Source organism: Lipophrys pholis (assembly GCF_963383615.2).
Source record: "Lipophrys pholis genome assembly, chromosome: 6".
Lineage (NCBI taxonomy): Eukaryota > Metazoa > Chordata > Actinopteri > Blenniiformes > Blenniidae > Lipophrys > Lipophrys pholis.
The window spans coordinates 31152612-31179355 of NC_137629.1; the positions used below are offsets into that span (position 1 = coordinate 31152612).

Genomic DNA, 26744 nt, shown 5'->3' on the forward strand with positions numbered 1-26744 from the left:
TTAACAAGGAGCGATGAAATCCACGATCCTTCATTTGTATATCCATATAAAACCTGTGTTTGTTTTTTTTTTTTTAATATCTTTTCTACAGCTACCGCGACTCGGATCACCTGACATGATTCGATTTGTGTAACGAGACCGCCTAAAACCCGCGATCTGACGCCGGCTCTGCCCTGCGGGAGCGACCTTCCACTGCTTGTTCTCACTCGACGAGGCCAGGGTGCTTCGAACCGTTGATCCTCTCGGCGTGTCGCCAGCCTACTTGGACATCTGCTGCTGGACGTGCTGCAGGAACTCGTGGTAAGAAGAAGCCGCCTCGGAGCGGTCCTCCACCAGGTACTGGAACAAGGTGGCTTTGGCCGAGGCGTCGTCTCTGTGGGGGGGAAATAAACACAAACAACTCAGCTACAACTAATCATGTCTGCCTGCAAACTTTGAGATATGGTTCTTTAACATTTCTTACTTTATTTATTCATTTTTTTTAAATCATTAAATCCAGACATGTGACATTTCAAACATTTTGGGCAATAGCATACATAACCAATATCCCTATACACACACACATATCCAACAATAGAGACACGATTTGATGATAATATATAATTAAATTACAGCTTATGAAAATACTCATACGAAATATCTAATCTATGTTTTACTATACCCACACATACACACCTCATATCTGATTAACATGCCTGAAAAGGGGTAGGAAGAAGTAAAATTATAAAGTCCTACCCCATCTCCAATATTTAATAGTTATATTCTATAAATTAGGAATGGTTAGTATTATATATGCAAATACAATATCTCATGTATAACCCTGTTTACAGTGCAAGAGACACAATAATTGCCTGTGATATTGATTAAAAAAGAAAAAAGAAAAAACCCCACATCATTAGTGGTTGAACTAGAGTTTGTGTGTTTTCCATTTGTGGTTTTAAAATAAAAATAAAAACCTGATAAATAAAAATAGTTATAGTACTACTATATATAGTGCTACTTCACACCGTGTGGAGCCGTTAAACTCTTCACACTTCAAGCCGTCAAGCTCCAGCTCTACAGGAAACTCTACTTCCACATTCACACCAGCAGCAGGTCTTTCTCGCACTTCACTTCTGAGGAAATGAACTTTCAGAGCAGCAGCGGCATTTCCATCAACAAGATGCTTTCAAAATCGTGCGTCTTCAGTGGCTGTGAGTCACCATTGTCTTGGAAAACACCCCAAACGATACGGAAGTTTTCCGTTCCGACCTGAAAACTTTGTGTAAACGAGGGCCGGAGTGTTGAGATGATTATATGATCCACACCGTAGCAGATAATGTTAAAGTCTTCCGTCAATATGAACGGGACAAATCAGCAAAAAGCACTTTTTCATTGTTCATGTCCGATTATTTGAAAAGCTTCTTTTTTTTTCCCCCTTGGAGCAAAGCTTTGAAGCTCCATCCTGTCTGACCAGATAATCAAACCCAGAACAAACAATAACGAGACACGTGAGCTTCACAGCTGTGTTTTAAAACCCGTTTAAAGGCCGTTTCAAGCAAGAGTCTCGCAGTAATGCTGTCATTTGACAATCATTAAGTCCAGCAGCTCAACATGCAAACATCCTGCTCCACATACCACTCGGCCGTCTGACATCAGCCAACAACACAAACGGTTGAGTAACAATGCCGTGCCACCGAGAGGAAACAGAAACAATGCGTTCCCTCTGGATGCTGTCAGTCAGCAAGTGCGCCGCTCTGCTCCGTGTTTACGCTGTGAATAGTTTTCTGTCAAGCGCAGGTACGTGAAACTGTCCACGCCCTGCCTCTGCTCAGTGAGGCCGGGCAGCAGCGCCACAAACCTCCACATGCGTCTCTGATCGTCAGCCTCCCCAGAGAGACAATTCCTGGGACAGACGATCCATCTGAGCTCGGTTTGACCCGAGGTTACAATAAGTAAAACGCCCATTAACTGAATCCATCGCAGTGCGACTCTTCCAGCTATAAATAGTTTTCACGTGAAACTCAAAGTTCAGATTTTCTCAATGCGTACTCGAATGCATCGTCTCAGTCACGTCCTCACACAGTTTAACACAAAACCTGCCTGAACCAGATGAAAACGACGGGAAAACGATAAAGGAACGATAACAGAGGATGATAAATTAACGGAAATATAGAATTATTAGGTAGAACTACGCGAATGTACAGTCCCGGTAAGTAACGTCCACAATCCTCTGCGCCGCCCCCCCCCCCCCCCGACAGCGCTAACGACACTTGCTACGATATATTTGGTAGGTCGGGCTCGTTAGAGCGTACAACGGCAAGTAAACAAAGACTCAGGTACACAGATACTTCAGATACGCCACATGGAGCAGGTATATGAACAAGTTGGAGTTAATTGATGGATTAGACAGAGAGCAGCTCGGTAAAGTCACAGCATCAATAACTTTTTAATGAAACGTCACCAACACACAAAGGACACGTCTTTCCCATCGGTGTGAGGTAGGTAATATGCTACGAGCTCATTTTTGTCAAAAGTAGTTGTCTTTTCTGCAGAAACAACATTGTTGTTGCAGCCGGCTGTGTCACCAGAGTGCAGGGACCGTGTGCAAATTACAAACCGCTGCAAAAGTGAAGACAAATACCACAGAAATACCTAATAATGTGACTGGTATTCACTGCAGCCTTCACTTGATCACACTTCAACACTTGCTTTGATAGTGATATGTGGTTTGTAGTATCTGGCCATGCTGTTGTAGCAGTTTTGCAATTTGCAGACGCTCCCTGCGTATTTGTGTGGCTGAGTGGTTGAAATTATCCCTGTTAATGCTGTAAATCCACGCCGTGCAGACTGTTGTCTAACTTTTGTAATTCCACATGGAGATGTATCACACATTGTGTCTGTCTTATCACCTCATGTCATTTTCTTTCTGTCTGAGAGAGGGAGTTTATTTGTAAGCCTAATTTGTATGACGTGTCTCTCTGTAGGACCACCGCCATTTTTGTGGCTCTTGGTCTCTGGCTGGTCGGCCACCCCTGGACTGAGGACAACAACATTGCTCCAATATCATGTTGCAACACTTCCTGCTGCATTTCTATTGGTTTGTATGAAGCAATACATGGTAACGGCAGCAGTCACACTGTGAGGAGATCCTATCAAGTTAATTTTATTGTCAACTTCTCACTGGCTTCTTCTTTTTAAAGCACGTCAGATTTATTGAGATGATTCAGATAGATGGATATAGATAATGCTTTATTGTCATTCAATACATATGTTTTTGCACAAGGTTTTAAAAACTGTATGTATATGTGCACTCATATATACAGTATATGTCTAGGTTTGTATCTTCCTAAATATGTTTTCCTTTTATTAATCAAGGCTTTGCAGGAGGTTGTCTGTATTAGGTGTTTTCGGGGTATGAACATCTAAAACACTGGACAGCAATATATTAATATGAGCAGCTTGTTAAAACTCATTAGTTTACCTCCCTGCCTGTTTCCACTTTCTTTGTACTCGTTACACAATCTTAGGAAAACCTGGTTTTCTAACCGATGGCACACTTGTTTGCTGTTGTGGATTTAATCTGCTGACCTACATGTGAATATTTCTGCTGTAAGCCAATGTTTTCTTGGTTCAGGATATCTATTAAAAGACACAAACGTTGGGCCTATGTTTAGCGCTTTACACAGAATAATGACAGGAGAAGGGCGTTGTGCCATGTGGGACAAATATTAAAGACATGTGATGCCCTCTAAGACCACAAAGGTGATTCTCTGTGTCTTTAAATGCCGAACTGCCCTCAATTATCCCCTAAATAGAGAGTGGAGGCAGGAAAAATAAAACTAGGGAGTATTTGATGTCCCTGAGTGACTGTGCCGGGTGCAAGCAGAGGCACACGCTCTAAAGGCCTCTCGCTGTCAGTAAAAATCAGATGTGACCCAGATGTGTGGCGGCGCTCACTTGACAACGTGAATGGTGGAGCTGAAGGAGCGGTTGTCCTGCAGCCAGTCCAGGAAGGCTCGCACCCTCTCGGAGAGAAGCGTCTCCAGCTCGGGAATGTGACTCTGAAGAAGATGGAACAAACATCAGCGGCGCTCTCTTCACATGTTGTACACTCGCACCGTCATCGCAGCCCACGCGCTGCGGTCAACAGGAACATGCCTGTGGTTGGAACATGTGGTTCTGGGATGCACTGACCCCGCTCTGGTGGAGATAAAAACGGCACAAACAGGCGCTGATGTGCGCCGTTTGTTCTGGGTGTTTCCGTCACGCCTGCAGTGCGGCAATGACACGAAAAGCTGCTCCAGCAAATCTGTTACAAATCTGCACGGTTTTTTTTTTTTTTTTTTTTTCAGAACAATAACACGAGGCGGCGTGAGTCATTTCTTGGGAATCATGAATAATATTGCTTCATTCGTGCTGTAACTGGGTGGAGGTGAACACGTCAGTACATTTACTCATCACAGTTTAGCAGGCTGCATGAACATGGTGATGAATGCTTTGTTTTAAAAATACCTAATGAAGGAGAAACCTTTTGTTTTAACTGAAAGCCCGCATGTGTGGATTGTTCTGCTCTTGTCCGTCTTACTGACCATGTTAGGGGGGATTGAAGCGTAGTTGGGGCAGCCCAGAACATCTCGTATAAACATTTCGTTGCAGCATTTTCCGATCCACAGATAAAAGACCTGGCGAGGAGAAGAAAGGAGCATTACTGCAAAGCAGAACATTTTGATCTGAATATACCCCTTTTCTTAAAAATTCCCGTACACATTTTGAGTGCGATCGTGTTTTATTTAGGATTTAATATTCAGCTCCTGGTGTTACGCCGAGTTCTGCGTCGCAGCAGTTCACGTGGGCAGCAGAAACAAGAGGAACATGCTGGATGTGATCTGCAGACTGAGCCAGTGAAGAGCAACAATGACTTTGTGATGCATGATGAGATGAAAAAGTTGCGGCAGAACCAAAGCGAGAGAGCTGCAGCAGTGGGGTTTATATGGTCCCTTGTCTTCTCACACTGTTTAAAATGGCGAAAAAAAAGTCTTCAGGGTGGTTTATATTTGGACTGATACAGTATTCAATAAAAGTTGAGCTAATACAAGGTTTTATTATTTTGTTTTTAGTGCAAAGTTTATTAACAAACAAGGGTCTGATAGTTTGTCTTGTTAAAAGTCACAGATTTATTGAAACATCCACAACTACCATAGCTCATGAGATCACACTGTGTGGTATCAATGAGCAGCAATTGTCGGGTTTTCTTTCCCTGCTATTTTAGTTTGGATGGAAAATGAACTTTATTCAAATATATTTTGTTGAAAATGAAGCTGCGGTATCGCTCCTGATCTCTATGTGATACGCTTCCCTGTGGGTCACAGACAAAACATGCAGAAGTCCTACGTTGCCGCAGTCCATGAGGAAAGCTCCGTCTCTGCTCAGCCTCTCAGAGGACAGATGGAGGAGGTGAGGCTGCGGAACCACAGTGTCATTCAGGTGCAGCGCCCCCTGCAGGTCAACACACGAGCAATCAGACTTCAATGTGCAGTAAAATGTGTTGTCACACTGATACACTGGGTGAGAACTACATCAATAAATACGCTAATAGTTTCCTTATAACTGTCACTTAAGCAACATAATACAACTAGTTGATGGCAAATTAAATGTAGAAGTAGTGTTAATATGAGCCTCCTAAAGTTTAGTTTTGGTGACTAAGAAAACATTGGCGGTTCAAGGTATTAGTCTGAGTTGACCTCACCTGGTCAGAGATGGAGTCCAGCCTGTACAGGTCAGGATGAACCATCCGCATCAGCTGCTGCAGCGGCTGCGTCTTAAACTCGCACATGGCGAAGACCCGTTCGTCCAGCCGCGTGCTGGTGCCAGTCCGCAGCGCTTTCTGAACAACAAACAAACCACGCAGACATTAGAGGCCGTGTAGAGAAATTCTAATCTCACCACAAGTGGCTCAGACTGAGGCTGCATCATAGAATTACTGGAGTCAATGTCAGATTTTATAAATTAAAAAAAAAATTATTAATCTAGTAAAAATGTTGAAACAGATTTTTAAGCATATCTTGATGATGTGAGTGATCCAAGATCGACCAACACCCACCCAGCTTTTACACTTTACAAAAGGTGTGTGTGTGTGTGTGTGTGTGTGTGTGTGTGTGTACAGTTCATGTATGAAATCATTGACCTAGTCTGTGTAACTGAGAACTGAGCAACAGCCACGAAACGCACAGATTTTATGATTCCCAAGAATTTATTGATTTTAGTGCGTGATTGTAATTTAACTGTGATGGCTAAGTGGTTAGCAACACATGGTTCGAGTCCAGGCTTTCCATGCAGTATGCATGTCGTCCCTGTGTGTGCCCCCCCCCCGGTACTCCAGGTAATCTAAATACACACATCTGAGGATAGTTGGTGACTTTCATGTGTTCACCTGTTTGAGCAGAGCCAGGATGTAGAGAGGGAAGAGGCGCATGGCCGCCGGGACCACGAGTCCAGACTGCTGCAGGCTCGACACATTGCTCTTGTAGGCGCTCACCAGGTCCACGACTGCGTTCACCAAGGCGTCCCGCGCGTCAGACAGGCTGGACGATATCGACCTGTCAATGGCTGCGAAACACAAGAGAACGGGAAGAAGACGTTTATCTGTATGGACGCTGTTGCTTCATCAAACCGCCAGTTTTTACAGAATAGCCAAAATGTCAAACTTATCAGCATATTGCTATTAATTCAAAACATAAGTTGAAGCTTTGTAATGCTGCAGGCAAGTCTGTGACATGAATTAATCTTGACTAAACAACTATATTTCACTGTCAACTTCCACTTTTTTCATTCCTATAAAAATGTCTCAAAAACTTTGTATGGAGTTGAAAAGTTCAAGGTTTGTCTTTTCTGTCCCGGTAGGGCAATTTGTGTCAGAGTGAACTATAAAACATAAACAACATACATGGCAGACAGAAACATACATGGCACATATACATCTCTAATATTAGATCTATAATCAGTGCTGTTATAGATCCAATATTTATTGTACGAGACCAGTCGGGTCAAGAACGCAACAGTTTAAGGTCGATATTCTCGAATTAACAGATTTAAGGTATTTGAATGAATATTATTAGAAGCTCACCCATATTGGCTAAAAGACAAGTGATGGCTTGTACGTCAGCTCCGGCATACACGTCACTCAGCTGGTTCACGACGGGCAGACACATGGTGTGGACCCTGATACGCCTCTTTCCTGAAACAAACAACGATCCCGCTGCAATATCTGAGCCGAAAACGGTCAAAGGCTTAATGGAAATACATTATTTAAGATGTTTTACCTTTACTGGACGTGTAGAGCAGAGCGGCCTGGAAGCAGGCCAGAGACGAGTCCACCAGAGAGTCATCGATGGACATCTGGACAGCGAAGGCAGAGTCTGGGTTCACATTGGCGAGGGACAGCAGGTCGGTGGAGCGGACGAAGAAGTTACCGTGGAACGTGTGGATGGATAAACCTGAGGAGAGCGAAATAATGACACTGAGCGGTAATGTCCAGCACAAGAAGGACTTTACACAATGAAATATACGATGGTGGTGTCCGATACCTTTAGTGCATCGTATTCTCATGACCGCCTCAAAACCAATCTTTCTTGTGAGGTAGCGATCGAGATCTCTCTGGAACTTGTCCAGCTGGGCCGAGTTGTGGATGTGATGAAATGAGGGATAGTAGAAGATGCTGCCCGCCGAGTACTTGGAGATGCACGCTGGGGAACGAGTGGCGGAGGACAGTCGTTAACTTTATCCTCCCTGAACTGTTAGAAATAACAGTAGACAGTTTTCCATGTTCGTCTCACCTAGTGAGGCGAGGTCGGTGTACTGTGAGCTGAGCAGGAAGAGATCCACTCCAATCTGCTGTCCTGAGCAGTCCAGTGCAAGTTTCTTATAGAAGTCTGTGGCGGGGCCGAGGTGCTGCACTTCCTGGAAACAAACAAAGTCGTTAAAAACTGTGCATTAAAACATTCACAGAATTTTATCTAAATCTTCTGTTTCAGTTTTAATTCCAGCCTCCTGAAAGTGAACATAACAAAACCGACAGTCACATCTGTTCTTACTTTATTCAATCCATGATTTATTCATGACCCTCGACTGTGACTTTTGCACCGTTTACTCGCATAAATAATGAGATTAATACGAATAAATCACATTTCTAGGGTTGAGGAAAAACAGACAGCGCTGTGCTGCGACACTGGCAGGTAATAAAAGCGAGCAGTGAAAATGTCAGCAGAGTAATAATTACGGTGATGAACCTCTGGCTGTTTCTCGTAAGTTATACGCTTCGAATTAAGCGTTATGAGTCATAAAAGGTGAAAGAGACGCTTTGATTTGGTACATTATTGAAGAATCATGAGGAACCTTGGAGCTGGACCGCTGGTTGGGGTCTTCTCTGGACTGCAGCGCTCCGGCTCCCAGAGACGGCAGCTGAGTCTGGAACACGGAGACGCGGCCGCCGGTGGGCGACATGAGCTTGAAGGCGGCCTGTAACGCCGGGCCGAGCGCGCTGTGGGTCTCCCGGGTCTGGTCGAACATGGCCGGGAGCGAAGTCAACAGATCCTTCACCAGCTGGAACAGAGACAAACAATTTATCACTATAATGAACCCGATGATGGAAGATTGTATCAGTATGTGTTTTTTTAAATCTTGTATAACGAGCAGCTTCTGCAGATATAGTTACTATGTTAGATATACAAATAAAAGTCAATTTCATTCATTCATACGACGGGTGACAATATATTCTCACTTTTTATATCATAAAAATAGGTTGTTTTCCCTTGTACGTGGGATATTATAGAAAAAATAACAGACATAGAAATCACTTTGACTTAGATCAAGAAGTTACTGATATTATTTTTAAAAAATGTATTACTTTATATGTTTTAATTGCTCTTTTTTCTGACACTAAACTCAACATGCAGCATGCTACAGTCTAACATTACATTTAACTTCATACCTGGCATGTGATGATTTGCAATTTTCTTTACTGTTTGGAAATATTTTCTATAAAAAGTCATACTACTGATGTAAATTAACATGACTGGTGATGAAATGCTCCTGAAGCTGTTAGTACTGTTAGCTCGTACTACTTATGCTTCCAGCTTTTTGCTGCTGTTGTCCTGTACTCCCAGTATAAACATATAATTTAGAATTAAATAGTGAACTTCTGATAACTCATATCTTTTTCTATAGTTGGATAAAGTGTTATCAATGACTGACCAGCTGTATGTGTATGTTTACTGTAGAAAGATGAGGGGATAAAGAAAGACTTCACCTCTTTACTCTCCTTTAGGTTCACCATCAGACTGTCATGAGAAGGTATGAAGACATCTGCAAAGAAGAAACAGTTTTTTTTATCAAGGATACCTGCTCTAAAACATCAAAGTGCTCCCCCATACAGACTACAAAATGAAAAATTCTTGGGAAGAAATCTTGTATAATGAGTTTTCTAAGTTTTCATTTTTATTTGTAGGTAAATTTGCACGTTTTAAAACAAGATATCTGTTCAAATTCTGGGCTTCACAATTAAGCTCATTTCATGAATCAGTCTTTATGATTTTGAAAAAAAAAAAGTGCTTTAGTGACACGTTTGAGAAAAATACAACCTTTAACATTTTAGCTGCAACAGCCTTTACTGACAAAACAGAAAAAAAATTATTCTTTAGTCCATTCAAATCAATTTAAAATTGAAATACACAACACCCACACTTTCTTTTAAACAAACCCATAAAACATGTAGTGAGTGAGTTATTAGAATTATATTCTGTTACATTCGTTTTTGCCAACGGATATTATTTACATTAGCAAACTAAAAGTCTGAATCTGTTGCTCCTCGTAGGAAAAACAATAATCTATAAGAAGATTAATTGGTTGCCTTCTTGTACTTCTACCCCAAAAGAAGATATTTAGGTGAAAAATAAAGATTTACTTCAGAAATTATTTAAAAAGAAACAATATGGGATAATGGAATGTCCTGTTTATGTACTAGGTATTCATTATATTATACGATTTAAAGAAATGTACCGTCGATGTCGGACACCACCAGCATCTGTGGCTGAGACAAACCCTCCTGCAGGTTGTAAAAGTGGATGGTGTTGTCAAATGTGAGGAAGCCCACCCTGGTGCGAGTATCCCCGGGCAACCTGACACACAAACACAAACACAAACACAAACACAAACACAAACACAAACACACACACACACACGCAGGTTGGTATGGAAAGCAAGTGCATGACAAGCTTGTGGCCCCTCGTCTCTCCTTCATCATTCGACGTGTGTTTTCAGACTTTCCCAGCTCTGATCATCAGCACTCACTTGTCCAGGTTCTCCAGGAGAGATTCACAGAAGTACTTCAGGTATCCTGATTCCACGGCGTTGTGAGACACGTCGAGCACAAACAGGTACGCCGCCGGCTGAGGAGGTCGCAACTGAACACACAAGAGGAAGGTTAAAAACACCAGGCTGGACGACGCTCAAGATGCAAGATCTCAGACATTAAACAACACAATGCTGCCCTCATGTGGACGACGGACTGCTCTACACGTGATGTTGGGATATTTTACCATGTAGTCTGAAGAGGCGATGAACTCCACGGTGGAGTTTTGGACCTCTGGCCTCTTGTGAGGCTCTCCGTACGATCTCGTCACTGGGTTGTACATGAACTCATCAGGTACTGAAAGCAAGAAAGAAAACAAACAACAATGAAGGTGGAACATATGAACTATGATGACATTAATACAAATCTGGATCCGACTGGTTAGAGCAGGAGGAAACCGGGAACATCGGTGTGGTTTCTTACCATCGTTGACCCGGTAGCAGAGGTTGCACTTCCATCGGCGTTGATCCAAGAAGGTGACGAAGGGATTGATGTACGTTCGACAGGAGCGACAGCGCACGATTGTATTGGATGTGATCACAGGTAACTGCTGCAGCAAAAACAAAGCAGAAGGAAGGATTGAAAAGGAGAAGACAAAACGGGTCTTTGTTCAGATTGAAGCCTCAGCCTGCCACCACAACATATCTGTGATTCAGCAGCTGACTGAAGAGCTTTGTCTCTTTTTATGAAGATGAATTTCAACCTAATTTAAGTTTTTATTTAATGTACTGTTTGAGTTTTACCACAACAAAACTAGAAAATAAAAATGTACTTAATTGGAAAAAACTAACTTTTAGGTCACTTGTGATCGCCTCGATCAGTCAGAGATGACTCAGTGACTCATGACTGTTTATAGATGCAAACCCGCGGAGCAGAGTCAGAGGAAACAGAAGTAAAGACTAGTAAATACTATCATGGATATATATATATATATATATATGTAACATTTCTCAAAACAACTCCTGAGCAGATTTTGACGTGAGGTGAAACAGTGGGAGGAGGTCTGTTTCTGTTTCACACTCAAACATAAAGAACCATAACTTCCAACTTGTGTCCCAGCAAAAAGAATCCAAGTTATTTATTGTAAAAAGCGCCTAATGTACTTTTACATCATAATGAATTGTCACAAATTAACAGATGAGGATACAGTGAAGTTTCATCCAGCCACATACAGTTTTACACAAGTTGAGCTGTTTTTGTTTTTCCTTTTTTTTAAACTTCCTGCTCTTGTTTTTCTCACCGTCTCCGTGCATCCCTGCTCTCTGTCAGTTTATACCTCCTGACACCTCGTCACCAAATACCTCTATAAATACACTCGTCTATCTGCTCTGCACCTTATCATCATCTCCTGAGCTCCTCTGTCTGTCACTGCAGCTGCTGGAGGGAAAAAAAACAAACCCTCCAAGAACAAAGAATTAAAAAGTGCTAATCCACAACTCCGACAGAAGAATTGTTTTCAATTATTGTCCTCGTTGTCTTAAATGCTTTTCTTTTCAGAAAACTTTTTTTTTTTGCATTTTACATGATAAATCACAATCAATTGCTCAAAAAAGTGCAAAGTAATAATGAGTCAGGATATAAAAAAAATAAAAAAATAAAATCTTGAACTGTATTCCTGAAAAGGGAATTATGTAAAACAGCGATGCAAATGGTTCATGCGGCAGCAGCCATACTGGCCGAAATGTTTTGTTTCTCTACAAACAAAACATTTGCACAAAGATAATGGCCAGAGGTAAAGATCTCTGACGTCAAAAAGCAGGAAACACTTTTAGCGGCGGTTAACACTCTCGTCTCACAGCCACAAGGTCGAGGGTTTGGGAAGAATGCGAGGGTAACTGATTACTCTCGGCTGGATTAAAACCAGGTCACGTAAAGGTACAGATTTGTTCTGCTGTAATTCAATCTGATTAAAATTACAGTCAGAATCTTTTTATGATGTGATCAGACTCCATGTAAATGTCACATCAGTTTGCTTTGTTAAAGTTACATCCTCACATGACGTTTCACACGAGGTGTTTTCAGAACAAACTGTCGATGCTGCCACGCCACACTTGTGTCTTCACAATTAGACTCTGAACAGGCAGACAGTTTCTTTGAAAAAGCGAAAAGAAAGAAAACAAGCCCAGCAGCTGAGGTAACAGATCAATCTTTAAGACTGGCAGTCCTTCTGGGTGAAGCTGGCTGTGGGATAATGTCACAGGCGAACAATCTGACCTCTCAAATGGAAATAATTTCAGCAAGAGTGTGAGGTTTGACGTCTCACCTGCAGATCCCTGAAGGGGTGCAGGAGGAGGCCCAGCGGGAGTCTGGCCTTGTTGAGTAAAGCCTGGGTCTGTGGGATGCTGGTCAGGGTACACCTGAACGTCCTGTGAGCAGGAAAATAAAGCAAGGGGGCTTTATTTCTACATCACATCTCAGCGACAATGTAATTTCGTGATTTATATTAAGAAACTTGTATAGCTGTGATAAAGGAGAATAAAAACAAGATTAAAAAAAAAAAAGAAAAACAATGAAATCGAAAGTTTCAAAGCAATCAATTTTCTTTTTAATTGTGCGAGAGAAATAGACCTCAGCTAAGAATTGTGCCAAGTTACTTCACAAGGAAGTACTGATCTATTCACAAATTCAGCTGAAGTTAGCAGAAGAAAGAAGCTCTATATTCACTGATTGATTAATGACACAGAGAAAAGCAGCAGCAACAAAACAGGAGTTTCGTGAAATAGTGAGAAGCTCCTCTCCAGCTCTGGGTAATGCTAAATGCTAAAGCTAACAGTGAGAAGAACAGACAAGAGGCAGAGTCGACGCTTCTCAAACTGTATCCACGTCACATGTACTCATTAGCATACCATTTTTGGAGCCACAATTTGCTGCATTTCACTTACTGTGGACTGCAGTTGACTTTCTTCAGGTCTGCGCTGAGGTTGGGCTCGGGGGCCTCCAGGGGCCTGGGGGGCAACAGGCTCCTCTCCTGCAGCAGGTTGATGGGCATCAGAGCCTCCACCTCCAGCTCTGGCACGCCGCTGAGCCCCCCGAGGGCGGCAGACAGCTGGGAGAGGTTTGGGAATGGCTGCAGGGAGGAAAAAACAAACAAACAAAAAAAGATTGTGAGTTTTTTGGACCAATTGGATGAACAACACCCTGTTGATTAATCCTTATTGAACACATATTAAAGGACCCACATTATATAGTTTTTCAAGAATTTCCCATCGTTGTCAAAAGTACAACAATGTATTGAAAGTGTTTTGCCTAAAATTCAGCCTTGGTCCTGAATTTCATCCAGTCTAAAAGTCCCTCTAGTGAGCTCTATTGAGAACAGGCTGTTTCTGTGTCTGTACCTTTAAATGCTAATGAGCCGTGTCTGTCGTCACCTACTCCATGTCTGTTTTCCTGTAGCCTTTGCAAGGAGAAATAAATGGCGCCCACGAATAGTTCTAGAGGACAGAGCTCATCTCCCTGTGGCAGGGTCAAAGGAAGTGTCCACTACCAGAGGGCTTGGTGATTTCCCCGTATGATGCCATGAGGGGAAAATCTCTGAATCGTCTGTATGAGCAGACATTTTCTTTAAAACGTGGAGCAAGCAAGTGAGGGAGATGACAGACTTTCTTCACTACTGGGGCTTCATACACAGGCTACGCAGACACATACTACTGTTAGAAAACCATTATATAGTGACTTTTGCATAATGTGGGACTTTTAAACATGCAAAAGTTACGAGAAATAACTGGAAAATGATGAATAGTATTTCCTGTACATGCGGCTTCATGCACTGCTTCCTTACCTGCGAGTACTGCTGGTAGCTTGGCTGGCCGTACGGGTCGTGGGAGGGGGAGGGGTCCGGGTGGGAGGCCGGCCCCTGCAGGTAGGCCGGCTGCATGCCGGGGTAACCATAGCTACCGTAGGGCTGAGCGTGGTTGGTCGTGTCGTTGGAAGGTGGCATGGAATCTGAGCGGGAGTTCATGATTAAAGTGACGTACGTTCACAACGGCAGGCTTCAGGGTTTTAACGCGATTACACACCGTCAGGCGGGGAAGCTTTGGAGAAATGTTCCACTTTCATCACAGCCTTTCACATAATTCAAGAAGGGAATTACATCACACAAAAAAAACCCAACCTTTTCTAAAACTATATCATCAAGGTAGCTTTAAACACCTCTTTTTGAAGAAGGTAGAGCCCTCTGTGTGTGTCAAATGGTCTTTGAATTTAGATATGCTTTGTGTGTTGAGTCCAGAATAATTCCATGGTTTCCCATAAATAAATATCCAATAACAGTCTTAAGTAGAAAAAATAGGATAAATCGCGAATTATTACAGAAAATTGTGTGATTAACAAAATAATTTTTTAATTGACAGCACTAGTTTTCATTAACGTGTTTCTTTCAAGAAGCACCAACAAGATTATCTTTATATTTATTATTAGAATGCCTCTTCCTCCAGATAAGTAATGTAGCTTCAGCAGGATATAATGTCGTAAAATCAGTGGGAATCAGTAGCAACACGACAATAATAAAGCAACATGAACTTCAATACCTTTAACTTGAAATCACTGCTAAAGTGGCTCATTTAAGAAAAGAGTATTTACTAAATTTGAGTCATTTCTACACTAATACTCATAAGAATATCATATTTAAAAATTATAATAATAATAATCAAAAATTCAGCTACACTTAGTGCTGCAAACTGTAAAATGATTTCAGTGTGAGCTGCTCTCAGTAATATAACTGCTGCCTTACCGGGAAAGTTGCCCCCTTCGAGGGAATCATAGCTGTTGGGCACCGGAGAGGCACTGCCAGTAGTTGAAGAGGAACTGTCCACGCCTGAGAGAGGAGGAGTCCAAAGATTAAAAAAAAAAAACTTCCTTTAAATTAAAAGCAAAAGATAACCCGAGAGAATAATGTGCAAGATCAATACAGTGAAACAAGGACCAATGAGACAAAAGGAAAGAACGGAGAAAATGAAGGATGGGAGTTAACAACAGGGAAGAGAGAAATGAAAGGTCAGGGTGACATGAAAGAACAGGAAGTTAACAGGTCAAATCTACTAAATAAAAGCAAAATTGATCTCTGTTTATTTGCTCATGAAATGTGTTGCGGTTGAACTCCCCCCGGCCTCCCAAGAAAAAAAAAAAAAAAAAAAAAAAAAAGAGTGAATGGATGAAGAAGTGCTGAACAAATGAGTGTAAATATGTTGTTTTATTAGAAGCACTAGTCTGTGAAGGTGGGAAACATAAAAGCAAAGCATCTGAAACGAAGGTGAAATGCCACAAGAAATAATCTGCAGAAAACATGAGAGCAAGCAAAAGTCTGATAAATGAAGGTGCAGTTTTGTACATTTGTCCTTGCATGTGGGAAAAAAAAGAAAAGAAAAAAAAAAAAGAGGGTTTTTCCAGAAGGATTACATGGGCTGAATAATTGAATGAACCCATTAATCCGCGCGGGCAGAGAGGAGGGATCAACTACAGCAAACCAAGACACGGCCGGCCGCGAGCCGAGACCTGATTGGACGGGACGGGATCCAATTAGCTCAGCCTAAATCGGACCAGCAGCCTGCTGGATTATGAGCTCTGGACGAAGACGACACCGGGACAGCAGAGCTTTCTTCTGGCTTCTTTCATGCTCATGTCGTAAAATTCCTGATCCGAAAGCAGGAAATCTTCCTGATCTGCACATTCTTAAAGATGTTTCAAGGGTCGACTCGGGTCAGCGTGAGGACAAGCTCACTATTGTGCACACCAGGGTCTTCCCCCACATATTTAGACGTGCTGCTTGAAAGCAGTGCTGACTTTTCAAAGCGTGAGGCGAACCTCCTCGGGGGGCCAATAAACAGTCTTCCTTTAATCCTCAGTGAAAACATGACGTTGATTAGAACAGGGAGCACATGAAATGTGCGTGATCGGGTTGAAGGTATACTCCAAAGAGGAAGTTTAGAGATTTTTAACAGCTTTCTCCAGAGTTGTGAGCTTTGTCAGCAGTTAAATTAAGTTATCGTGGATCATTTGTTGAGACATCTACAACCGATAATAATTCTAGGAAAGATGGACTTTGTGTGGAGGCTGACTTTGAAAAAGTCTCAAGGAAGATTGAATTACATGTTATTCAGACATTTGCCATTACATTACATATTGTGTTTTTCTCCATGTGATTTTGGTTTGGATTTGGTTCTTGGATCAAAGCTAAGGGAGAACAGAAGATGATTCACCCCCGTGACTTGTATTTTTTTATATTAATTTGAACCTGAGTCTATCCCCACTTCATCCCAATCAGAGTCACAAGTGATGGAGTCCAGCTCCTATTGAGGCAAAAAAGCAGGTAACAAGTAACTTCAAAATACTACCGTAATTTCCAGACTATAAGCCGCTTCTTTTTTCACATGGTTTGAACCCTGTGGCTTAAACAATGACGAGACTAATTTATGGATTTTCACAGGTTAATGAGCTTCATGCCACCAAAACATTGGTGATGCGTTCAGGTACGTCACGTAACTCCGAGCTTTCCTTTTGTTCTTTTTAAATTTGGTGGGTGTGGCTTATATTCAGGCGCACTAAATAGTCTGGAAATTACGGTAACTATTTTAAATATTAAATAACCAGAAGAAATGTTGTGGAGATTTTGACATCGTTTACAAAACATTGCCGTGTGAACGCGAAACTTTTCTGAAACGAAAACATACTTGGAGCGTGTGCCAAAGAATTCAAAACACACAGAACTTTTCTGCAGATTATTCGCTGGGATTAATCACATCTTTTTTTCCTTTAACTGAATATTTAAAATTCAAATGATCCACCGCATGGTTAGAAAATGTGCTTGAAGGCAGAGTTTAGGAGATTAAGCTGAACAACTGCGTTCACAGGGCTTCTATGAATAAACAGGATGTTATCAGACGTGTTGTTTCTTATTCTTTTCAACCGTTAAAGGTCCATTCACGCCACGGCTGACAGCTTCTCTGTTCTAATCCATTTTTCTGAGCTGATTATCTGCAGTTAGTGTAAACAGGGAGAGACAAAAAGCTGCAGCCCGTTTGCAGGTTACACGATTCAACATATGTGTGGTTATTAAACTCAGCAACGTCATCTCAGGTCATTCACTGGAAATTATTTTCTCCTGAATCCAACGAGACAATTTATCTCAAGGAAAAACAAAAGTATTCATCAGTGAGTTGATAGTAAAATTTAATCTGCAAATATTTCACCATTTAATTAAAATGTTGGTTTTGAACACACCAGCAGGAGCTTCGACTGTCACGACTACACTTTTATATTTTCCTCAAATGTTCCAACAGATCAAATCAATCATGTAAAAATAGGTAATAAATTAAAAGTTATTACTCTTTTTATTCTCTCTAACAGTATTTTAACGGGTGTTACTTTAGGGCAGCTTCCCCTAGGCCCAGCTAGTGTGTAATCTATTTACTTAAAGATATAATCAATTGTATTCTTTATCTTTATTACTTAAATTATAGTTACATTTTTTTGTTCTATTCATATTTGTTGATAATTTATTTCAAAATTTTAGGAAACTATATAAATTGTAAAGAATTAACTGTGATTGCCACTTAGAAATAAATTTGTGACTTTTAAAATAAAAAAGGACAAAGCTGTCAATTTAAAAGGACATTAAAATCAAAATTAAACTTAGAACAAGTAAGTATATAAACTTAACCTTGATTTATATGTGATAACTATCAGACTAATTCTAATCTTACTCTGAAGGATGTGTTAATGCAGAGGAATATCTTCACTATTAATGGACTGAATAAATAATAAGTGAGAAGAAAACATGTCTGCCTTGTTCAATAATTCTTAAAAAGTCAAATGAAAAGTCAGAAAAAGACATTTAAGCATTTTGCTGATTTGAGATATAAAAAGATCAAATATTATTCTTATTCTTGCTGAGGACTCATTTTATCCCCTGGGATTAAGCATGAAGAACACTTTCCTTTAAGATGATGCGTAAATAAAGCTGTAGGCATATTTTTTTATTAGAGAATATACCTGAAACGTTGCGGTGCCGGGTGGACTGTTCAGGGGGGGAGAAGCGACTGATCATGAGGGAAAACGAAAAGAAGCCTTTGGTGTTATGGAGAGAGGTGCTAATGACTGATAGTGGTGATAACAACGTGTCCCCGTGGGAATCAGCAAGCAGAGTCAGCAAACAGATGCAGGCAGCGTCTCGGCCGAGCGGCCAGCAGGGGAGAGGCTATATTTAAACACCTGTTAACCTCTGGCTGATGACACAGCTCCCGGGGGATCGACACTGGCACCTGAGCCCTGCAGAACAGGAGCGGAGCAGGGTAGAATTTGAATCTCGGCTTAATGTAGAGATTATGTTGACCTGGTTTATAAAAGGTCGCTTCAGGTTTATTCAACCATTTTATCAAGTTGCTTTAAACTGAGGGCTGAGGAGGAAGACAAAGCCCGCCACTTTTCTCCTCGCCCTGGCCTGTGTATAATTACAGCCTACAAACCTGTGGTTGTGGATATAACACCCTCTGCACTCAGAGAGCACCATCATCCTCTGGACTCAAGCATTTGAATACCAGCAAATGGAGCTGAAACTCCACATTTACATGAATTTCGCATCTGCTGCACCGATCTGTGCCACCACTGCAGCTACTCTGGTAAAAAAGCACAGGAGCCAAGTTTCTCCAGATCAGGGGTGTCAAACATAAGGCCCGAGATGGAGGGATGGAGGGAGAACGGAAAACATTTTCCTCTCCGCAACAAGCATAATAAAGCAAATCTGTGACAATCCAGAGAATCTGCTTACCCGTCACTTTTTCTGAAAGAGAAACTTTTTCAACACATTCATGAGATGACTAACCCACAAGAGTACCGATCCGATGATGGTGAAAAGGGGAACAAGTGAGGAACGGAAACAGAGACATGCGGTTACTCTGCCAGAGAGGAGATGGCAGGGACGATGAAGAGTGTGTGGAGGTAAGGCAGACAAGGCAGATGGCTGGGAGACAGAACAGAGCAGAGCTTCTACTTAAAGAAACGTTTATGGGAACAGCGGAGTTTAGGAGAACTGATAGTCGATGGAGGTGGGAGTGGGGGGGTGAAGGGGTAAAGCTAAAAAGCAGACCTGCTTCCTCATCATCATCCTCGTCATCCTCATCATCCTCATCAGAGCTGGATGACGAGGGGGCTGCCGCGGGGCCTGAGGTGGCGGTAATGGCAGAGCTAGCTCCACTATTAGCAACATATCCATACTGCATGCCTGTATGGGGGGAGTGGGAAAGGAAGGTAAGAGAGCCATCGAGACGGAGCGATCGTAAGCAGATGTGGGTCCCGATGAAGAGGAGGGAGACTTCAGGCCATGTTCTTGACACTAAGAGATACTGTCTTTACCCCGTCTGAGCAAAGCAGCGAAACAGATTCAATAAAAGAAAAAAAGAAGTGACATTCAGGGCAAAGATTGAACTGTAGTCTCACACACTGGCATGAGAACAATGAGACCTTAGATCCTGATATACCAGGAAACATTCACAGCCCTGTGCTAAATACACTCGTAGGATTATCCTGCATTTCATCAGCTGAGAGCTCACAGTCGCTTCAAATTGTAAAAACTAAGGATCCACAAAACCGCATATTTTTCTGAAATATTGAAGCAAAAATCTACAATATTAGATGTTACTGACATTAATATCTGCACAAATTGTGTGTTTTTAATGGGAAAATTACCCTTAAGGGGAAATTCAACTTTTAACTTGAGTGTAATTAACCCGACAGACGCAAACATAAACCACAAAGCATTAATATCCTGACAGCGTAAATATTGACGTAAAATAAAGGTTAAATGCAAAGGAATAATTACCTAAAGCAGATCAATAAGATATCCAATTAAATTGAAATGACAGTAAATTAAAATAAATATATACATTTCGCAAAGGTCTGAGTCAACTGCAATAATGTTTCCGTGCATTTTGAATTCAAGATATGTAAATTCCAGATGATAGAAGTTAAAAATATGAAAAATAAGTATGTTTTAATGTGATTATTTCATAAAAATATTGTGAAATCATCAATTAAAAAACATTAAGCTGGTCTAAGTGGAAGAGCTCTTATTTTATTAAAACATCTCAATTATCAGTTGGAAGAATTAAGTGTCCAAAGACGTGATCATCATTCAAGTGTTTGTATTTTATCACAATTCATATCATTATTACAATGTTGGAGAACTTTACTGAAGAATTACGTGTTTATCTAATGACCTGCAGCGTTATATGAAAGCGTCAAAAACAATACAGTTCTGTGCACAAGAGTTTAAAACTCTGCTGCAAGAAGAAAATGTTTGATCAGTTCAAAACTCGATGGAACCACAGAGAATGAAGATGTACACTGTAGTTACGTGTACACCCCAAATGCTAGATGAAATATTAATTACAATAACACAAAAAAAAGAACACACAAATTATCTAATAAACTAATCTAAAAAAAAAAAAATGCTCAAGCTTTGACCTAACATCAATAAAGATCAGAAATTAAATTAAAGGCCAAGTGAAAAAGGAAACACTTTAACAGAGACAAAAGGGACAAAGCAGTCTTAAAATCTAAATGAATAAACTATCTGGAACACATGAAGATGTGTCGTGTTTATTTACTACGACAGAAGCTATTGCCACGTAAAACTGTGGTCAAGCATTTTGGAAAGCTGAAAAAAAAAAACAACACCAAAATGAATTGTAAGTAACCGATCATGACAATCCAAATGGCTTTTATTGTTTACATTGTCATCTTAATATGATTACAGAGCTTGTTTAACTACTACTGTGATTAAAGGCGTGTTAAAGGCGTGTGTCTCACCATTCGCCTGCTGCATGTTTTCTATTGCCCGAGGGCAAAACAATTGAAAGAAAGGGAACAGAACTTTACAAACCAAAACATGAGCTGAATAAAATAAACAGAAAAACAGCAAACAGGCGGGATACATGAGGGGCCTGCCAGTGACCTGAAACCCTGCATTTGCATAAAGACTCACACCTGCAAATTTGAAAGTAAGTCTGCGTGTGTGCGTGTGTGTGTGTGTGTGTGTGTGTGTGTGTGTGTGTGTGTGTGTGTGACAGATTACGTGTGCAGCCATGTTCCCAAAGTGCACCTGTGGATTTGTGAACTGTTCACATGCAAGCTCACGAATGAGAATGAGGTTGCAACAACAACAACAACAACTGTCACAATAGAAAGGACAACATCTGTCACTTTTAACAAAATCTACAATGCAGCAGGGTGGAAATACCGTCTTTGGAAAAAAAAAAAAAAAAAACACACACGAAAGAACTACCTTCAAGTCAGTTGTAGCCAATCTGCTGATTTTAAAAGTAATCCTTATCACTCAAAACCAGAGAAAAGTCAAACGATTAAAATTAAAAAAAACATTAAATTCATTCAAAATTCAATATTTTAAGTTTTTGTAAATATTCTTTAGACATCACAAACCAAGCCAACACTCGAAAATCAAAAATAACTCAAAATGCTATTTTGGAAGCCGCCATCAGTTTAAAGAGGCTCAGAGGAATAAATCAAAGCAAGTTGTGTTGGAAATAGAAATGATTCCATTACCTTGGTGGTGGCTCGGTGAGGAATGCACTGAAGTGGAGGGGGTTCCCGAGGGCGGGCGGTCTGCCTCTGCGCCGCCGCCGCCGCCTGGAGTGAGCGCGCTGTAGGGGTCGTAGGTCAGAGCAGCCGGGTGGGTTTGGTCGTACTGTTGTTGGGCTGCAGCAACAAACAAGGAAGAAATCAAGACTTTCAACCTCAAGAAGGTTATTTCTTCAACCAAACACTGGCAAATAAAATGTTAAAATAACACTAGATTTTGGTTTCGCTGTTTATATCTCATACATCCTTTTGTAAACTACATTAAAGTGCTAAAGTAATTTTGACTTCAGTTTGATTTAAAGGCCTCGATCACTGAGAGACAGCTCCTTATTCGTGGACGTCTGTTGAGGAAAAACTAGTTCAGAAGCACCGAATATGGTTTTGTAATTTAACACCAGCCTCATTATCTTGACCTGATTCAAGGGGGGGGGGGGGGTTGCATTCATTTGCTTTGACCTGGTTCAAGCTTTCAGAGCAGACGGACACAAATGAGATTCACACAAACAAGAGGTCAAGTTCAATATTTGACACCTTGGTGTTCGCTGTAATGACGTAGATCATAAGTAATCTGATTAATAATCCAATTGAAATCAAGGCATGTGAACACTTTGATCTAATTAGACTGGAGCTGTCAAAATATGTCTTAGCACGTGACGTCCCCACCGCGTTTTCAGAGAAATGACGGCGGCAGCAGACGACACAGCTTTTCTCTTTCTGATTGTTTAGTGTTGCAGTTTTGAAAAACACTCGTACTCGATGGGTGGAGCTAACAAATCCTCCTTCGGTGGAACAACCGCACATCAATGTGATCACAGTGTTCATGTATACGGTACAATCGGATCTCTCTCCTTTGCTCTGTTAAACATTGAGTGTGGACGATAAGGAATGCCGACGCTGTAAATCATTTTAACAGATGAGCCGGTAGTTTCTCGTACCTGTGCTTCCTTGTCCGTTCACGGTTGGTGCCACGTGACCGGGAGGAGCCACGCCGTACCCGGGCTGCACCGCCTTCACGGAAGGAGGCGGCGCGGCGTTGTACTGATGCAACGGAGCGCCCATCTGCGTGGAGGCGCTCTGGGACGAGCTGAGGGTGCCGTATTGGCCGCTTCCCGGCGCAGACGGGTACGAAACAATCGGGTAGAGGGGCGCGCTGGTTCCCGGGGCTGTTACCGGCACCAACGTGGGCTGCTGCTGCTGCTGCTGCTGCTGCTGCTGCTGAGGGCGCTGTGTGGAGGGAGGATGGTACGACTGCTGTCCGTAGTAAGATCCAGGAGCAGCGTAAGGCGGACGCTGATGCTGCTGGAACGGCTGTTGATTGTATTGAGCGTTCGACGGAGGAGGAGCTGAAGATGGGAGCGTGGCGTATGGCTGAGATGAAGCAGCGGAGCTCAGGGGAGTGCTGTACGGCAGAGGTGCTACATGATGCTGATGGAGCTGCTGCTGCTGCTGGCTGTTCTGGTAGTAGTTTGCACTTTGGGCACTGTTCGTGAGGGGGGAGGCTTTGTTGGAAGCGGGAGCAGCGTTAGCAGGGACGCTGGGGTAGCTCTGTTGTTGTGGTGGTGGGCCTCCATAGTAGCCTGAAGGTGGATACATGGAGGGGTAGGACTGCACTGGACCTGAGGAGAAAGACGGGTTAGTAAATGTGCTTAATCGAGGGATAATTGAAGCAATGTGCAATGAGTATATTATAAAAAGATCAAAACATAAACTCAGAATCAGTGTGTCCTAAAGTTTTCAGTGTGTTACAAATATTTGGCGGATCAGAAGGAAAAAGCAGCTTCTGCAGTTTTGCTTCTGTCTAATCGTAACACGCCGTCAAGTCTTGTATATGGTTGCACTTCGTATTTCTTTAGGTTTTTTTTTAAAGATATATTTTACTTGTTGAATAGAGAGCAAATACATAATTTTGAAAGGAAAACTGCAGTTGATTTGAAGGTAATCGGAGGCAGTAAATGAGTGAAACAGTAATCAGGTTACAAATTTCAGCACTTGTGAAAAGTACAAGCCCAGGAAGCTGTCACAACTAAACATCCAATTAAATAATAACTTCCATGCAAATTCCAATCAGCATTTATTCATTATTACCTAAAAAAAACAAACACCTAGTAACACCACTACCCCTGCAAGGTTTCTATAATAAAGGCTTTTTCTTCATCAATTGACAATCAGTGAATCTGGTTGACATACATTGTTTATCTGCTGCAGTAATATAAGCCTTTCCGGATAGATAAGAGAAGATAGTTTATGTGTTTCACAGATCTGCTGCATCTCAGTTCATTTGAATTAAATCTAAGAATATTTTTTTTTTGGAGTACAACACCTCAAATATGTATATATATATATATATATATATATATTTTTTTTTTTTACAATAAACACACTTTTATCTATTTTTGGTGGATATTGACTTGTTAAATTCTTAAAATTGTGCATTTAGTTGCGATGTTTACTGATTTGAATTGATCTGCTGACAAAAATGTTAAATAAATAAAAATGACCTTCAGGTGCTTCAGTCTGTGAAAACTCTCTTTATTAATACAATAGTCGTGATATTAATAATATTAACTGAACTTTACCTAAAGACACCTTCTTCTGCAGCACTGTGAGAGCTAAATCTCAGCTGGCTGTCACTTCAACGAGCATCTCTAACATCACGAGGAGATACACGCGTGACAATGACTTCAAATGGATAAAATAAAAGAGTGATTTTCAGTTTAAATTGAGGTTTTAGTGTTTAGCGACGTTACGCAGTCTCAATTGTTTCCTCCGCTACTTAGCTCCGAAGCTAATGCTAGCGCCTAGCTCCGCCGTTAGCCGCAGCCTCGCGCTCCCGTTTGGTTTTAAATTAAATCTTTACAAGTGGCGGAAAGTGTCGCTATAAACGGCGAAGCTGACGGGAGGGCGTCAGCATGGTGGGCCCCCGGCGGGCCAGGCGGCTGCGGTAGCCGGCCTCGCTCACCGTTGTGGTACGGGGGCGCCGCTCCGCCGTTCGGCGTCGAGTTCTGGCTGAAGCCGAACGAGCTGTTCAGGTTGGTGAAGCCCGGCGCGGACATGGCTCGGCTCGGCTCGGCTCGGCTCAGCTCGGCTCTCCCGTCCGAAGGCCCCGGTGCATTCACATGAGCGTCCCCGGAGCCAGTTTGCCTCCTCCACACCAAGCGACGGAGACGCTGCTGGGGTGATCGGGGGAAGAACCCGGGCTGCCTGCCTGCCTGCCTGGTGGGCTCTGTGCCGGAGGGATGATGAGCTTAGCCGGACTACTGAATCAGCCCTGATCGCTCCCTCTGCCGGACGTAGTGCACTGCGCAGGTGTGTGACCGTGAACGCACCACCAGCTGGTGTAATTACACCTGTAATAAAACAGTGTTGTAGATATTACGTTTTTTCACCTGTAATAACACAATGTAATAACACATGTAATAACACAAATATAGCTTTTCAATTCAATTATTTTTAAAGTAGTAAAATACAATTGCACTGATAAGAACAACTTGTCTAGACTTTGGTTTGACTCTTGGTGGGGCTGCTTTTTATTTAATTTTTTTTCTATTTATTTTAGTTCATTTATTGATTTACTTATTTTTCATACATATATATGAATGTGTTTTTTCCCCTGTTTATCTGTTTGCATCTGTGCATAAGAAGGCATGTTCATTGCTCTTTATTTGTTAAAATCAATAAAGAGGTGTTTAAAAAAATAACAAAAAAAACAACATATTGTTTATTAGGGTCCGAGCTCTGAAATTGCCAAAGGATCCTTCTTCTTATTGTGATTATCTAGCTGTGAATTCCAATGGGATTTTGAGGGCTTAAATGTACATAACTTTATGCGACACTTTGCACACTCATCAGACCAAGCGAAAAACTTTTATAATTTGCGGCAATCACATGACTGACAACATGGCTCAATGGTGCCACCAACAAAATATACAAAAGGTAGCCCCAGAACCACATTTCATCCACAGCTCGGAAAATCGATACACATATGCCACACAAATAAGTCGTTACACGCGTACCGAACCTCAACAGGAATTCTGCTATTTTAACATATACATATTGGATTTTTGCCAATTTTGGACCAAATTGAATTTTTTACAGGGAACCAGTCATAGGGGGTAATTCCAGTTTACCGTATTCTCTGGACTATAAGTCACACTTCTTTTTCTTAGTTTGGCTGGCCCTGCGTCTTATAGTCCAGAGCGACTTATATACATTTTTTTTCTTTCATACATACTGACTGACATGAAACAAGGAGTAAGCGTTACCGGATACAGCCGGTAGAGGGAGCTCCAGGCTAGTGACAACTAAATGCTGCTACACTAATCTTCCGGATGAGTTCTTTAAAATGCTAAAGCCCTCGGGTGAAACAGAAAATAAAAGCTTGCAACTCCATACCTGCCATCATCCCTGGGGGATTAACCAAATTATTCCAGCCACTTGACAGCTCAGCAACCCGGAGGATGTGCTGTGCAACTTTTATTGGAAAAATGTTTAATATTCAACACACTTTGTGTAAAGTTTGCATGTTCTCCCAACATGCATGTGAGGTTAATTGGGGACCCTAGGTATGAATGTGTGGTTGTGTCTCTGTGTTTTTGTCCTGTGGTGGACTGGAGTCCTGTCCAGGTGTATCCTGCCTTTGCCCAGTTATTTGATGGGCTTCAGCAGAACAGGGTAAAGCAGTACAGAAAATAAATGGGTGGATTAATTATGGCGCATCCACTGGTTGCCTTTAAGATATGAATGCTCAAATATTTGAGTGATATTAATG

The 26744-nt window shown here is 41.6% G+C and overlaps 1 protein-coding gene across 2 annotated transcripts; it reads right to left on the reverse strand.

Moving 5' to 3' along the window:
• Positions 1-25200, reverse strand: sec24b (SEC24 homolog B, COPII coat complex component). Of its 2 annotated transcripts, XM_080466122.1 has the most exons (24): positions 24936-25200; positions 22912-23592; positions 21941-22093; positions 19467-19601; positions 15117-15200; positions 14166-14329; positions 13270-13454; positions 12651-12753; positions 10811-10937; positions 10575-10684; positions 10327-10439; positions 10036-10154; positions 9287-9342; positions 8374-8580; positions 7815-7938; positions 7566-7724; positions 7302-7475; positions 7106-7216; positions 6413-6588; positions 5729-5866; positions 5374-5478; positions 4572-4664; positions 3940-4043; positions 1-373 (listed from the first exon to the last, which is right to left on the reverse strand). In XM_080466122.1, the coding sequence occupies exons 1-24, from the start codon at positions 25027-25029 to the stop codon at positions 259-261; spliced, it is 3630 nt and encodes a 1209-aa protein (XP_080322248.1). In that variant the 5' UTR covers positions 25030-25200; the 3' UTR covers positions 1-258. The 2 variants fall into 2 exon arrangements, with proteins under 2 accessions (XP_080322248.1, XP_080322249.1); XM_080466123.1 differs by lacking the exon at positions 19467-19601 and having other exon boundaries at positions 24936-25115.
• Between the last annotated feature and the right edge of the window lie 1544 nt (positions 25201-26744).

Bases quoted from the DNA above. Each gene is read 5' to 3' on its own strand.
- sec24b (XM_080466122.1), bottom strand. From the start codon at position 25,029: ATGTCCGCGCCGGGCTTCACCAACCTGAACAGCTCGTTCGGCTTCAGC. The intron at 15,201-19,466 runs GTCTGCTTTTTA...CTCCTCTCTCAG, and splicing joins GGATGATGATGAGGAAGCAG to GCGTGGACAGTTCCTCTTCA. The intron at 5,867-6,412 runs GTGAACACATGA...TTTGTTGTTCAG, and splicing joins TCCTGGCTCTGCTCAAACAG to AAAGCGCTGCGGACTGGCAC.